The 16,608-nt window shown below is 42.3% G+C and overlaps 1 protein-coding gene across 1 annotated transcript in view; it reads left to right on the forward strand.

Moving 5' to 3' along the window:
* LOC122554032 (stAR-related lipid transfer protein 9-like) overlaps window positions 1–16,608 on the forward strand; it is a gene marked incomplete at its 3' end in the record, with an annotated part of 253,157 nt that overhangs the window by 105,475 nt on the left and 131,074 nt on the right. Inside the window, exon 4 of the mRNA XM_043698518.1 lies at window positions 13,890–14,006. Coding sequence (XP_043554453.1) covers window positions 13,890–14,006 — 117 coding nt within the window. The remainder of the gene's footprint in view (window positions 1–13,889; window positions 14,007–16,608) is intronic.

Consider the following 16,608-nt stretch of genomic DNA (forward strand, 5'->3'; position numbering starts at 1 on the left):
TAGCCCTACACACGGATGAAAAAAACCACCATTTCGACTGGGACAACACATCTATCCTGGGACAGGCTAAGCAAAGACATGCCAGAGAATTCCTAGAGGCCTGGCACTCCAACCATAACGTCATAAACAAACACGTAGATCTAGATACCATCTGTCAACCCCTCAGAAAACGAACAGGAAATGACATCACCACAAACTCCAGGAACCCCATCCAGGACAAACATATAAATAGAATGCAGGAGACAACAGCTTCGCATCACTTGGAGGTCGCCACTGATGATGTTACCTAGCCAGGTAATGAAACGTCTGGATATCAAACCTACAGCTCAGCGAGCAAACCTACACATTAGTGGAAGTCTAGAGTAATCGGGTATAGAGGAGTGTCAGTGCAGACTTGTTGGGCCAAATGGCCTGTTTCCACACTGTAGGGAATATAATTCTAAAAATAATTTTCCTCTTCTCTGTCTTAAATGGATAACCTCTTATTTTCAACCATGACTAACATATTGACCTTGTCATGAACCTTCAGGAATCTTTCTACTCTTTTGAACACCAATAGATATAAGCCAAGCCTTTCCAAATACGAATACCAGTTTATTAGTTGGACCTGCATACTAACCTTTTCTAATTAATGCACCGGGTCACCCAGATCCCTCTTCAATCTCTCTTCATTTAAATAATTTGCTTTTTTCGTTGTCTTGCTAAAATGGACCATTTCACATTTTTCCTCTTTATACTCCATTACCAGACCTTTCGCTACTTTATCCTGACACCATATTTCCCACTCATCTAAACTGTTTATTTCCATTTGCAACCTCTGTCCTTCTCATAACTTACTGTTCCAACTTGCTTTGCGACACCAAAAAATCTGCATGTATGACTGTAGTCCCCAATCTAGGTGCTTCATAGGAATGCAAGAACAGATGGAGCTTCCTCAGCCTTGTAGAATTTCAACTATTCACAAACCTCTAAGTAAAAAAAAGTTCTCCTTATCTCAGTCCAAAATGGCATCCATCTAGTCCCCAATCTAGGTGCTTCATAGGAATGCAAGAACAGATGGAGCTTCCTCAGCCTTGTAGAATTTCAACTATTCACAAACCTCTAAGTAAAAAAAAGTTTAGATTAGATTAGATTAGATTACAGTGTGGAAACAGGCCCTTCGGCCCAACAAGTCCACACCGACCCGCCGAAGCGAAACTCACCCATACCCCTACCCTAACACTACGGGCAATTTAGTATGACCAATTCACCTGGCCCTGCACATCTTTGTCACTGTGGGAGGAAACCGGAGCACCCGGAGGAAACCCACGCAGACACGGGGAGAACGTGCAAACTCCACACAGTCAGTCGCCTGAGGCGGGAATTGAACCCGGATCTCTGGCGCTGTGAGGCAGCAGTGCTAACCACTGTGCCACCGTGCCGCCCACTTATCTCAGTCCAAAATGGCATCCATCTTATTTTAATATTATTTTAAAGCAGTCATATAGATTATAAAAAAAATTCTGTTGACCAAACAGCAATTAAATGAAATAGAGAGATATATTTTGGGATTATAGGAAGAGTTAGTTTTACAAATGGAAGTACCCAGCGAAAATCTTGGGTCACTTTGCACCTACAACTGATGATGTACCCTATAGAATACAGGGCAGTGATTGACAGCACTGATGGGATGAGTTTGAAGGTACCAGTATTTAATCCTGTCGCTGCTCTTTTATTTTAAATGCGGCATATTTTTAATGCCATTGTTAAAATTATATTAGTTTGAATATTAGAACTTTCATTTGAAAGTCTGCTTGCCAAACCCACGAAGAGTAGGACAGAATGTCAGGACCAGTGAAGATCTCAACATTGAGTTTTTCTAGATCTTGCTGGACTTTTGTAGTGGGGGTTGTTTGGAACTTAAGGGTTTCTTTGTTTGTTAAATTCAGTTTATATCCTGCTCAGTCATATTTTCATTTATGACTTCAGAATAAGTTATGCAACTGTATTTTAAAGCTTTAAATGCCTTAACATGTAATAGGATAAAGAGAGCCATAGCATGGAAATACGTCAATATTAAACATATTGTTTGAAATAGGCTTTTGTTTGAAACTGAAAACTCTTGACCTTTGTAAAACGCAAGGAGTAATGAATTCAGTTTGATGGTGGATGGGAAAATTTGTCTTCTGTTCTAACATTGTTGCATTCTTCATATAAAGTATGTGTTTCAAATTCACTATCACATGCCATCTAAATGCTGTCGTCTTTTGACGAAACAATTATTAAAAATTATAGCAATAATTTGCACACGACAAATAGTTGTCAATTCTAGAAAAGTGTGATATACTAGGTAGTATACATGTTGTACAGTCAGGGAATATTTTAAGAAAAAATATTTCCTCTTTGATGACTGGGACTCATTCTAGGATATGGTTTTCTTAAGTACTATGCATCCACTGGCACCTCCTAGTTCTTGTTCTGTACATGATATAAGCAATACTAGCAAGGTCAGCACTTGTTGCCCACTCTTAATTGCCTTGAATGGCAATTGGGAGGGGATTTGAGGGCAGTTAAGAGTCAACCACTTAGAGAGTCATATGTAGATCAGATCAGATTAGGGCAGATTTTCTTCCCTAAAGGCCATGAGTGAACATGATAGTTTGATCGTCACCTTTGCTGAGAGAGCTTTATATTACAGATGTTTAATTGATATTAAATTTCACCTACCATAGTGGCTTCGCAATGTTAGTTTCTGAATTGCAAGTCCAGTGACAGTATCACTATGTTCACCAGTAGCACACTGCTTGAACTTTCTGTGATGACCAAGTGCAGAAGGCATGTTAACTGAACTCAGTCCTGTCTTTGCTTCATATCCCTGTAACATAGACAATCAAGAGCCTTAAGATCAACCTCCTTTTCCATTTTATAATCCAGAATGATTGTGGTGCTGAGATCAGCACAGCATGGCAGTGGAATCTGGCCTGTATGACTTCTTTCGATGCTGCCTTTAGCAGCTGAACCATCATGACGGTCACCAAAAGCTGGTTTCAGATAATAGAATAATAATATGCTCAGAGGAAGTATGTATTAAAGAATAATATAAACAGGAAGCTTTTCAGCCCATCAGTCCCTGCTAATCATAAGAGTTATCCAATGTTAGCTCTCATTCCAATTTCTTAGTCCTCCACTATGTAGATTACAGGCAGAATTGAATATCCAAGCGTTTTCAAAATATGTCGAGGGTTTCTGCCTCCACTATCCTGTCAGGTAGTTGGTTATAGATCCCCTTCACTCTGAGTGAACATATTACTCATTAAATCTTCTGTAATATTTCTGGACATTACTCAGTCATTCGCCTCTTTCCTAATATATTTATATCTTCCTGTCCACTTCATTGTGGTCTATCATCTTTACCTTCGCCTCAATTTAATCTCATTGGAGTTCAATCCGGACAAATGGGAGGTGGTGCATTTTGGAAGATGCAATTCAAGAGCGAACTATACAGTAAATGGAAAAGTCCTGGGGAAAATTGAAAATTGACAGAGAGATCTGGGTGTTCGGGTCCATTGCTCCCTGAAGGTGGCAACGCAGGTCAGTAGTGTGGTCAAGAAGGCATAGGGCAGGCTTTCCTTCATCGAATGGGGTATTGAGTACAAGAGTTGGCAGGTCATGTTACAGTTATATAAGATTTCGGTTTGGCCTCATTTGGAATACTGCATACAGTTCTGGTCGCCACATGACCAAAAGGATGTGGATGCTTTGGATAAGACCAGAGGTGGTTCACCAGGATGTTGCCTGGCATGGAGGATGCTAGCTATGAGGAGAGGTTGAGTAGATTAGGAATATTTTCGTTGGAAAGACAGAGGTTGAGGGGAGACCTGATTGAGGCCTATAAAATCATGAGAGGTAGATCATCATCAGTTGGATAGCAAGAAACTTTTTTTCCCCAGAGTGGAGGACTCAATTGCTGTGGGGTTACGAGTTCAAAATGAGACTGGAAAAGTTTAGGGGAGATATCTGTGGAAAGTTCTTCACGCAGAGGGTGGTTGGTGCCTGGAATGTGATGCCAACGGAGTAGTAGGGACCAGAACGATAGCGTAATTTAAGATGTAACTAGACAGATACATGAATGGGCAGGGAGCAAAGGGATACAGATTCTTAGAAAGTAGACAGCAGATTTAGAGGGAGGATCTGGAGCAGCGCAGGATTGGAGGGCCGAAGGGCCTGTTCTGTGCTGTAAGGTTCTTTTGTTCTTTTGTTCTTTGTTGTTTGTTCATCTCAACCTCCTTAGTTCTGAAGGGAAATGATCTCTGCCTATCCAATATTTCTTCATGACTAAAGTTATTTTCTGGAAATAATCTTTTTAGTCTGTTTTTTAGATATCTTCTAATAAATCTGTTCAGGGATGTTATGACAAGCTTTTGGAGCAGGTGGGATGTGAACCTGAGCCTCGTGAGTCAGAGGTAGGGATACTATCGCTGTTCCAAAGCTGTCCTCCAAAATGTCTCTGTCTTTAGTGTGACCATAACCTCATTACATTACAGTGACCAGAACTGTACACAGTTCCTGCTTCCTGCCACTGAGCTAATTTTGGATCAAATTTACTGCTTGCCTTTTGGAACCCTTGAGCTTTCAATTTCCTGATGATGTTGTTAGTAATCGTACTAAAATCCATGTGGATGATACTAAATGTGTTATCCTCATTGACCCTCCTAGTTATGACTTCAAATAGTTCAACCAAATTAAAATCAGACACTTCCTTCCTTTAAATTCATGCTGATTGCATTAAGATTTTCTTAATACACTGCTACATAAAAACAGATCCCAGCATTTTCCCAATGTTGGGCCAACTGACCTGCAGTTTCCAGCTTTCATGAATATGCTTGAATTCTCTATTTTCCAATCTGATGAGACCTTTCCTAAATCTAGGGAATTCTGGAAACTTACAATCAATACATCTGTCATCTCTGCAGCCACTTTGTCAAGGATCCTAGGTGAGGTCCAGCAGGTCCTGGGGACTTGTCAGCCTTTGGTCCTTATGAAGAGCTTAGGCTCGAGACGTCGACAGTCCTGCTCCTCAGATGCAGCCTGACCTGGTGTGCTTTCCAGCACCATACTCTCGACTCTAGTCTCCAGCATCTGCAGTCCTCACTTTCTCCTTGCCTTTAGTTCTCGCAGTTTTCTCAGTATTCTTTCACTGGTGATTGTAACTGTTTTAACTTTCTCCCTTCTATCTTTGTATTACAATTATTTCTGTATAATATACAAGTATTTGTGTCTTCTACAGTGAAGTCAGTATAAAATGCCACCTAGAATCACATATCTCCATGATGCTCAACACAGACACCTGCTTTCATTGCATCCTGTGATCCACACTCAGTGCCATGCAGTGTCACATGCACACTTTCGACCTCTCTCTCCAACAGCTTTGCATCATGCTGACTCAGGGCTGTAACACTTCCTAGTTCTACTTCATCCTCTCACCATTCACCATGCTAACAAGAAACTTTTTCTTTTCCTTTTAGGCATCAAGTTACTCAAAATGCAAAAACTCAGAGATACCCACAGCCTTCCAGAACCTTCGTCCCCTCCTCTTTGCTCTGACTCCATCCTCTCTCCCAACCTCACCTTCTGTCGGGTATTCACCATCGCTCCTCACCTTCCGTTCTCCGATGCTGAAAGTGCTGTACTCAGCAAAGGTTTCAGCTTTATGCCTTTGTATCCCCACCTCAATGAATTTCGGGGACAACATAATGTTGAACTCTTCCTCCGTCATCTTCGCCTCTCTGCCCATTTCTTTGGGCAAGAGTCCTCTCCCTGTCTCACAGACCCCCTCGCCCAGCTCCAACGCTCCGCCTCCACCCGGACCCCACACTCTGGCCTTTTACATGTGCTCAATCATTGAGAACTGTGATGTGGTATTGGTCGCCTCAATTTCTCTGCGAACCTCTCACCCATTCCAGCCTACGCCCCTCTAAGCTGATTTAGATGCCACTTAGATCATTTAGATCCAATCCCGATTTTGTTATTAAGCCTGCCGATAAAGGTGGTGCTGTTGAGGCTGAGCGCCAGCTCTCCGATGCTGCCTCCTGTCTTCCCCTGGATCCTGATCCCACCATTACAACTACAGTCACTGACTTCATTTCATCTGGTGATCTCTCCCTCCGACTGTAAACTGATAGTCCCCCAACCCCACACAACTCGCTTCTATCTCCTTCCGAAAATCCACATACTGGACTGCCCAAGCTGCTTCTGCCCCATAGAACTCATCTCTTCCCACCTTAAGTCAATCTTTTGCCTCTAGTCTAGTCTCTGCCCCCCGTACATCCGTGATTCCTGTTTCAGAATTTTCAGTTTGCAAGTTCCAGACGCCTCCCTTTTACCTTGGATGTGCAATCCCTTTACATATCCATTCTCCACCAGGATGATCTCGGGGCTCTCTGCTTCTTCCTGGAGTAAAGGTCTGAACCTTCCCCACCGAGCACCAACTTCCTCTGCTTGGCTGAACCTGTCCTCACCCCCAACAACTTCTCTTTTAACTCCACCCATTTTCTTCAGATTGGGGGTGGGGTGGCCATGGGTACCCTCATGGTCCCTAGTTATACCTGTCTCTTCATGAGGTATGTGGAATATTCCTTGTTCCAGTCTTATTCCGCCCCAACTCACAACTCTTTCTCTGCTATTTCAATGATATTATCAGTGCTGCTTCCCTCTCTCCTCCGGGATTGCAAAGTTAATTGATTTTGCTTCTCATTTCCACCCTGCCCTCACTTTCACCTGGTCTATCTCTGACTCCTCCCTTCCCTTCCTTGACATGTCTGTTTCCATATCTGGCCAATATAAACCATCGACCCCCACAGCTACTTGGATTATACGTCCTCACACCCTGCTTCCTGGAAAGACACCATTCCATTCTCCCAGTTCCTCTGTCTGTGTCACATATGTTCCGATGAGACCAACTTTGACAAGGGAGCCTCCGAAATGTCTACTTTCTTTGTGGGCGGCACGGTGGCACAGTGATTAGCACTGCTGCCTCGCAGCGCCAGAGACCCGGGTTCAATTCCCGCCTCAGGCGACTGACTGTGTGGAGTTTGCACGTTCTCCCCGTGTCTGCGTGGGTTTCCTCCGGGTGCTCCGGTTTCCTCCCACAGTCCAAAGATGTGCAGGTCAGGTGAATTGGCCATGCTAAATTGCCCGTAGTGTTAGGTAAGGGGTAAATGTAGGGGTATGGGTGGGTTACGCTTCAGCGGGTCGGTGTGGACTTGTTGGGCCGAAGGGCCTGTTTCCACACTGTAAAGTAATCTAATCTAATCTAATCTTCCTTAACAGAGGATTCCCCAGCATCAACCGGGGCTGACCCAACTCCTGCACTTCCACCCTCACCTCCTCTGATCCCTCCCGCAACAGCAATAGGGTTCCATTTGTCCTTACCTACCATCCCACCAACCATCCACTACCTCTGGCATGATGCCCCCACCAGGTACATATTCTCTTCCCTCCCTTGTCTGCCTTCCGTAGGGACCGTTCCCACTGGGACACCCAATCCACTCTTCCTTCACTCCCAACATCCCCAACAGCCCCATGGCACCTTCACCTGTGATTGCTGATTCACTGCCTCTTTACCTGCACAATGTGGTCTCCTCCACACTGGGGGAAAAGAAGTGTAGACTGGTCACCAATTCGCAGAACATCTACCTTCCGCCTGCAAAAAAGACCGTGAGCTTCCAGTTGCCTGCCATTTAACACATCACCAAGTCCCCTGGCCAACATCTCTGTCTCGGGCTTGCTGCAATGTTCCAGTGAAGCTCAGCACAAGCTGGAAGAGTGACACCTCATTTCTGCTTGAGGACCCTGCAGCCCTTCTGACTCCATATCGAGTTCAATAATTTTAGGACCTGAACTCTACCATGGCCTAGTCCTCTACCTTACACACAAGGCTTTGTTATTACATTTGTCTTCCATTACACACTACCTATTGTTAGCTACTAACAGTCTCCATTAGCAGTTATTCACCTTCCTAGATAGATTGTTATCTACTCCTGTGTCTGTCCAACTGCTCTTCTCTCTTTCTTTGGACTCTATCCCTACCTATCATTCACTCCTTACCTCTCTTTCCCCCAACCCTATCTTTTGTGTATAAACCAACATTTTCCTAGCTACCATCAGTTCTGAGGAAGGGTCACCCGGCCCGATATGTCAACTCTGATTTTTCTTCATAGAAGAGAAAATGCCCGAAACGTCGATTCTCCTGTTCCCTAGATGCTGCCTGACCTGCTGCGCTTCTCCAGCAACACATTTTTCTTCATAGATGCTGCCAGACCTGCTAAGCTTTGCTATCTACACTGTCAAACTTGTTGAGAGAATTCATCATGTGTTCCATGAGTCTGATATAAGTCATGATACAAATGTTCTCATGCTGACAGACTGAAGTTGTGCAGACTGCTTTCCTGACTGGGAAATATTTTTCATATGAACAGGTATCAATGGTTGGACCTTCGGCCACTTAGGCTCAACAACTCTTTTGTGTAGAGCTGATGCATTTACTGTTGGTATTGTGTGTCAAATATATCTGTTCCTTTTAAACTATTGTGGTGATCCACCTAGCTGTGGGGAGGAAAGAAATCCATGTGGATCTTGGAAATATTAATGTATAGTGTGTTTGTTTGTCTATATTTTACATATTGTGCAACAGTCAGCCATACCACTGTTCTATTGGGGAATGATTGATGAATAAAATCACAATTTACCCATTTTAAAAGGGTAGTATGTCAGTAGACTTCATGGATTCTGAATTCCTGTATGTCCTTGATTTAATTCTTGACATCTGCATTGTATCCCCCATGGGGTAAACTTGGCTTCACACATCAATGTGAGTGTTTCAGTTCCTTTTCCTGACTTTCCAGCCAGAAGGTTCAGCTAAAAGATTTTCCATCCCTTCCCCAGAAGAGTCTGACTGAGAGGCCTGTAGGTCTCCCACTGGTGAGATTGAAGTGACTTGGTTAACCAGGATTGCTGTATTGTTTGAAAAAGCAGTTTTAGCTAAATCCACAATGTAACAGATTTTTGCCTCAAACAGGCTGCATGGGAAGAAGGTGCGTTAAAAATGTTGTCCATAGTAGAATTATTTGTGCAATAAAAGATGTTTTTGCCAACTCTTTGTGAAAGAGAAGAAAATATTCTTATGATTTTAAACATTAATTTTAATGCATCATTCTAATTGCAGATTCACTTTCCCATTGAAAGAAAACCTGAATATCTTTTGCGTGTTTTGTAGCCCAGGTAGTTCAAAGCTACAATGGTATTATTTATGTAATACTTAACAATTTTAATGGAGTTGAGAGAGCAGAGCTCAGTTCCCTGCAGTATAGATTATGATTGGCACTGTAACAGTGTAGCTTAATAAAATAATGCATGCAACAATTTAAAGTTTGATTTTTTTCGATCATAGCCTTGAAACAAAACAGACCCCATCAAAGAAAGCTTAGAATGAAATCAGCATATCCCAGAGCCAAGCTGACATATGCTTCAGATTTTACTACAATGCCTTATTGAAACAGCTGTAATATAAATGGCCCTAATCTGGCAAGTGAGCACAGTTTTGTTTTTGTCCCAATCAAGAGCATAGGTTTTTTTTCTGACAAGAGAAATCATGGAAAATGAGGGGAAATGAATGGAATTATCATGACTTTACCCCGTCTCTATCCCAAAACATCTCTCTCATGTCTCGTGTCTTCCTCCTTTTTATACGCTCAGGCTGTGAAGAAAGCAGCAGAATTTTTTCATGCATTCTGCATTCTAATGATTGTACTGCTACTGATCACAAGATTTTTTTTTTAAAGACTTGCATTACGTCATTTGAATGCTATACTGGCTCTGCACAAAACAAAAAATGTATCCTACTTATTCTGGACTGCAGAAATTTTGATTTGCTACAGTACTTTTAAAAAAAAGTGAGTAAAACAGAGTTGGTAACAACACTGATACTGTTAAAGCCATTGGTATCTCGATGCTGACACATAAATGGCTGTAACTTATTGTCCCTGATGAGGTCGGATTTTCTATGCATTACTGCCTGGTAACACAAATTCTCTGATGAGAATGCTTCCCTGCCCTTTATTACTTGACCTCTGAGTTTGCTGCTGTGAGTGACAATCCATACAAGTGTCTCATTCATTGAAGTCAACAACTGGTGTGTCATTTGGAGCTGTGCTTCCCACAATACATTCCTTGGGTATGGAGACATTTGGTTATTTCAGCTTGAAGTGACTTGCATGTTAGCCAGTTGCTTAGACATTTGGTAAGTGTGCCTCTTCAGCCTTTTTGAACCTATGTGCTCTTTGATAAACATTTGATTAATTCTCATAAGCCAAGGCAAGACATAATTCTGATTCAAATGATGTGCACTTGAAACACATCTACTTGTTCGTTTTGTACCTTTTAACATCTTATCTAACTCAAATTAATTAGTTTTAGGAACAGAAATTTTGACTTACTCAGCTTCAATAGCTTTTTGAGGGAAATAGCCTCTACGGATAGAAATGCTTCTGAAATCAGTCTGGAACTGCCAAGCTCTCATTTCAAAGTCAATACCCACTTGGTCTGGGCTTCTGCTATCAGATCTTAAATAATCTCAAGCACCTCAAAAAATTTAATCTTTCATCTTCCATAATTAAATCCTCATCTGCACAACATGACTAATATAAATTTGCTGAATCTGTGTTGCACGCTGTCCAAGACCAGTATATCCTTCCAGGGGTGCAGTGATCAGAAATGAACATAGCTCCTGCAGGTTGGGTCTATCCAGACAGTTGTGGAGCCTAACCTTCAGCACTCTTGAGCTGTGATATAAGCACCGACTGAATTTCAGAAGCAAGCTGAGAGTTGTTGCTGTTGGCATCAAAGCTGCAGTTGACAGAGTGTGGCATCAAGGAACTCTGGCAAAACTGAAGTCAGTGGGAATTGGGAAAACTTCTCTGCTGGTTGCAGACATACCTAGCCTAAGAATGATGATTATGTTTGCCCCAGGATATCACCGCAGAGGTTCCTCAGGGGTAGTGCCCTTGGCCTCCCTTTTCCTTTCATGTAGAACATGGAACATTACAGCGCAGAACAGGCCCTTCGGCCCTCCATGTTGCGCTGACCTGTGGAACCGATCTGAAGCCTAACTATCCCACACTATTCCATTTTCAACCATATGTTTATCCAATGACCATTTAAATGCCCTGAAACTTGGCATATCTTCTACTGTTGCAGGCAGTGCGTTCCACGCCCCTACTACACTCTGAGTAAAGAAACTACCTCTGACATGTGTCCTATGTCACCCCTCAATTTAAAGCTATGACCCCTAATGCATCTCCATCCGAGGAAAAAGGCTCTCACTGTCCATCCTATCTAACCCTCTGATTATCTTAAATGTCTCAATTAAGTCACCTCTCAACCTTCTTCTCTCTAATGAAAACAGCCTCAAGTCCCTTAGTCTTTTCTCATAAGACCTTCCCTCCCTACCAGGCAACAGACCAGTAAATCTCCTCTGCACTCTTTCCAAAGCTTCCACATCCTTCCTATAATGCGGTGACCAGAGTTTTGTACAACTGCAGCATGACCTCCTGGCTCTGAAACTCAGTCTCTCTCGCAGTAAAAGCTAACACACCATATGCCTTCTTAACAATCCTATCAACCTGGGTGGTAACTTTCAGGGATCTCTGTACATGGACACCAAGACTTCTCTGCTCATCTACACTACGCTTCTGAAATCTTTCCATTAGCCCAGTACTCTTTATTCCTGTTCCTCCTTCCAAAGTGAATCACCTCACACTTTTCTGCATTAAACTCCATTTGTCCCCTTTCAGCCCATCTCTGCAGCTTATCTCTGTCCCTGTGTAACCTGCAACATTCTTCAGCACTATCGTGGGCTGAAGGGCCTGTTCTGTGCTGTACTGTTCTGTGTTCTATCCACAACTCCACCGGTCTGTGTCATTCGCAAATTTATTAACCCATCCTTCTACGGCCTCATCCAGGTCATTTACAAAAATGGCAAACAGCAGTAGCCCCAAAACAGATCCTTGCGGTACACCATTAGTAACTGGACTTGAGGATGAACATTTTCCAACAACCACCACCCTCTGTCTTCTTCAGCTCACCAATCTCTGATCCAAACCACTAAATCACCCTCAATCCCATGCCTCTTATTTTGTGCAATAACCTACCATAGAAAACCTTATCAAACACCTTACTGAAATCCATATATACCACATCAACCGCTTTACCCTCATCCACCTGTATGACCACCATCTCAAATAACTCAATAAGATTTGTGAGGCACATCCTTCCCTTCACAAAACCATGTTGACTATCCCTAATCAACCTATTCCTTTCTAGATGATTATAAATCTTATCTCTGGTAACCTTTTCCAACACTTCACCCAGAACCGAAGTAAGGCTCACTGGTCTGTGATTACAGGGTTGTCTCTAACTCCCCTTCTTAAGCAAGGGGACAACATTTGCTATCCTCCAGTCTTCTGATACTATTCCCGTACACAATGATGACATAAGACCAAAGCCAAAGGCTCTGCAATCTCCTCCCTGGCTTCCCAGAGAAACCTAGGATAAATCCCATATGGCCCAAGGGACTTCTCTATTGTCACACTTTCCAGAATTGCTAACACCTTCTCCTTGTGAACCTCAATCACATCTAGTCTAGTAGAGTCTTTTCGACAGGAGGTCACATACCATTCAGGCCATCTTTTAATAATTCATCTGAAAGACAGGACCGCTAACAATGCAGCCTTTGGTCTTGGAAGACTTGAATCCATAACCACCTAATCCTGAAGAAAGAATGATACCAATTGAGCTTTGGCTCAATCTCCTTCATCATCATTAATAACCTTGGTATCTATTTAATAAAGAGAAATATCACAACATTCTGTTGATATCAGACGAGTATTGGAATTATAGAGTCATAGAGATGTACAGCATGGAAACAGACCCTTCGGTCCAACCCGACCATGCCGACCAGATATCCCAACCCGATCTAGTCCCACCTGCCAGCACCCGGCCCATATCCCTCCAAACCCTTCCTATTCATATACCCATCCAAAAGCCTTTTAAATGTTTCAATTGTACTAACCTCCACCACTTCCTCTGGTAGCTCATTTCATGCATGTACCACCCTCTGCGTGAAAAAGTTGCCCCTTAGGTCTCTTTTATATCTTTTCCCTCTCACCCTAGACCTATGCTGTCTAGTTCTGGACTCCTCCACCCCAGGAAAAAGACTTTATCTATTTATTTTATCCATACCCTTTGTGATTTTGTAAACCTGTATAATATCACTCCTCAGCCTCCAACGCTCCAGGGAAAACAGCCCCAGCCTGTTCAACCTTTCCCCATAGCTCAAATCCTGTAACCCTGGCAACATCCTTGTAAATCTTTTCTGAAGTCTTTCAAGTTTCACATCTTTCCAATAGGCTAAATGATTGACTAAAGTTTATGGGAAGTATCATGGATTAGAATCACCTCTAAAATGCAAATGTGGCAATTTGTTCACATATTGAAAGACTGGCTGTGTGTTTTCTGCATTTATTTATTTGCCCTTAATTTTTAAATGTTGCTAAGTTTTCTATTTGTGCGTAAGGAGACTGTGAGCGATTCATTTAGTTGAGGGTGTTCTTTTACAGAAAACATTTGAATTTTTTCTATCTACTCATTTATCATTCAGACTTGTGGATTCCATGACTAGCAGTTTTGATTGCTCATTATTCTAAATGTGTATTGTTTTGACATCTACTGTGAAACTAGGACATGTTCTGGGGCTCAAAAAAGCTAGATTGTGCTTTTTGAAATTCTTACTTTTTGTGACATTGACATTTGCAATTCTCTAGTGTACTAATCCTAATTATTCCCTTTATGTGCAGGTGTATCAGGATCTTGGCACATCAGTCCTGTCAGGAGCTATAGAGGGTTACAATGTCTGTCTGTTTGCCTATGGGCAAACTGGCTCAGGAAAAACGTATACTATGATGGGGACACCAGTGAGTATTCAATTCATGTTTTTTTCTTCATTTCTTTTCCCCCCTGCCATTCACACAAGTAAGGCAGGAAGCCAGAGTACAGTTCTGCATTACTTTAGTTAGTTTTATTCATGCACCCTTTATTTCTCTTACACTAACCTATTCACTTCAGCAATGAAAGACACTTAGTAGCCTCCATGTCCATTCTGCACAGCTGTAGGATGAATAATGCCAAATGGATTCTTTAGCAGTGAATGGCTTAGCTTGGGATTTCTCAGCCACCAGACATGTTCTGGCTTAATCTTCCTTTCTGACTGACTTAGTGATTAACTCAATAGTCAGAAGAATCACTGTATTTGAGAGCTGATTGCACTGAAAATCACTTTAATAAAAACTTGTTTTATTTCCTTTGATTCATCCAAGAGAATGTGGAGAACAAACCATGGCTTTGAGAAGCATTGGTTACAGTACAACAGTGACTACTTTTCAAAGTACTTAATTGGCAAAAAGCTGTTGGGGATACCTCAGGCTTATGAATGTGTTGTATAAATAAGAGTAATTTATTTTCTGTAGATAGCTACAAATGGTAAAAAGACTAAAAGATAATGGGGCAATTAAACCTGCCCTTGTGACATATATTGAAACAATTCTAACTAAAAATGCTGAAATACAATATCAGATCTTGACTGTAGCTTTCTGGTTCTAAACTTGTAGATCAGAAAGATGTTCAGTTAGAAAATAGAACATTACAGCGCAGTACAGGCCCTTTGGCCCCCGATGTTGCACCGACCTTTGAAACCAATCTGAAGCCCATCTAACCTAACTATTCCATTTTCATCTATATTTTTGTCCAAAGACCATTTAAACGTCCTTAAAGAATTCACTACTGTTGCAGGCAGGGTGTTTCACACCCTTACTACTCTTTGAGTAAAGAAACCACCTCTGACATCTGTCCAATATCTATTACCCTCAGTTTAAAGCTGTCCCTTCATGCTATCCTTCTCCATTCAAGGAAAATGCCTCCCACTGTCCATACTATCTAGTCCTCTGATCACCTTATATGACTCAATTGGGTCACTTCTGCACCTTCTTCTCTCTCATGAAAACAGCCTCAACTCCCTTAGCCTTTCCTCATAAGACTTTCCCTTCATACCAGACAACATCCTGGTAAATCTCCTCTGAACCCTTTCCAAAACTTTCACAGTCATCCTATAATGCAGCGACCAGAACTGTATGCAATACTTCAAGTGCGGCTGCACCAGAGTTTGTACAGCTGCAACATGACCTCGTGACTCCGAAATCTAATCCCTCTACCAATAAAAGCTAACACACTGTACACCTTCTTGCCACCCAGGTTGATAGGGTTGTTAGCTTTCAGGGATCTATGCACATGGCCACTGAGATCTCTCTGCTCATCCACACTACCAAGAATCTTACCATTAGCCCAGTATTCTGTATTCCTGTTTCTCCTTCCAATGTGAACTACCTCACACTTTTCCACTTCATTAAACTCCATTTGCCACCCCTCAGCCCAGCTCTGCAGCTTATCTATGTCCCTCTGTAACCTGCAACATCCTTTGGCACTATCCGCAACTCCAGCGACCTTAGTGTCGTCTGCAAATCTATTAACCCATCCTTTTAAGCCTTCATCCAGGTCATTTATAAAAAGGACAAACAGCAGTGTCCCCAAAACAGATCCTTGTGGTACACCACTAGTAACTGAAGTCTAGGATGAATATTTCTGATCAACCACCACCCTCTGTCTTCTTTCAGCGATCCAGTTTCTGATCCAAACCACTAAATCACCCTCAATCCCCTGCCTCCATATTTTGTGCAATAGCCTACCATGGGGAACCTTCTCAAGTGCCTTACTGAAATCCAAATACACCACATCAGCCGCTTTACCTTCATCCACCTGTTTGGTCACCTCAAAGAACTCAATAAGGTTTGTGACGCACAACCTACCCTTCACAAAACCGTGTTGACTATCCATAATCAACGTATTCCTTTCTAGATGATTATAAATCCTATCTTTTGTAACCTTTTCCAACACTTCACCCAGAACCGAAGTAAGACTCATTGGTCTATAATTACCAGGGTTGTCTCTACTCCCCTTCTTGAACAAGGGGAGAACATTTGCTATCCTCCAGTCTTCTGATACTATTCCTGTACACAATGATGACATAAGACCAAAGCCAAAGGCTCTGCAATCTCCTCCCTGGCTTCCCAGAGAAACCTAGGATAAATCCCATCTGGCCCGAGGGACATCTCTATTGTCACACTTTCCAGAATTGCTAGCACCACCTCCTTGTGAACCTTAATCCCATCTAGTCTAGTAGATTGTGTTTCAGTGTTCTGCTCGACAACATTGACGAAAACTATTCATGTAGTGCCTATCTTCTCTCCTTGGACTCCACACACAACTTCCCACTGCTGTCTTTGATTGGCCATAATGTTATTCTAGTCATTCTTTTATTCCTGACATACCTATAGAGAGCTTTAGGGGTTGCCTTGATCCTATCTGCCAACGATTTTTCATGTCCCCTCCTTGCTGTTCTTAGCTTTCTCTTTAGGTCTTTCCTGGCTAAGTTGTGACTCTCAAGTGCCCTCAGTGAGCCTCCAC

Source organism: Chiloscyllium plagiosum, chromosome 10 (genome assembly GCF_004010195.1).
Source record: "Chiloscyllium plagiosum isolate BGI_BamShark_2017 chromosome 10, ASM401019v2, whole genome shotgun sequence".
In the NCBI taxonomy this organism is placed as follows: domain Eukaryota; kingdom Metazoa; phylum Chordata; class Chondrichthyes; order Orectolobiformes; family Hemiscylliidae; genus Chiloscyllium; species Chiloscyllium plagiosum.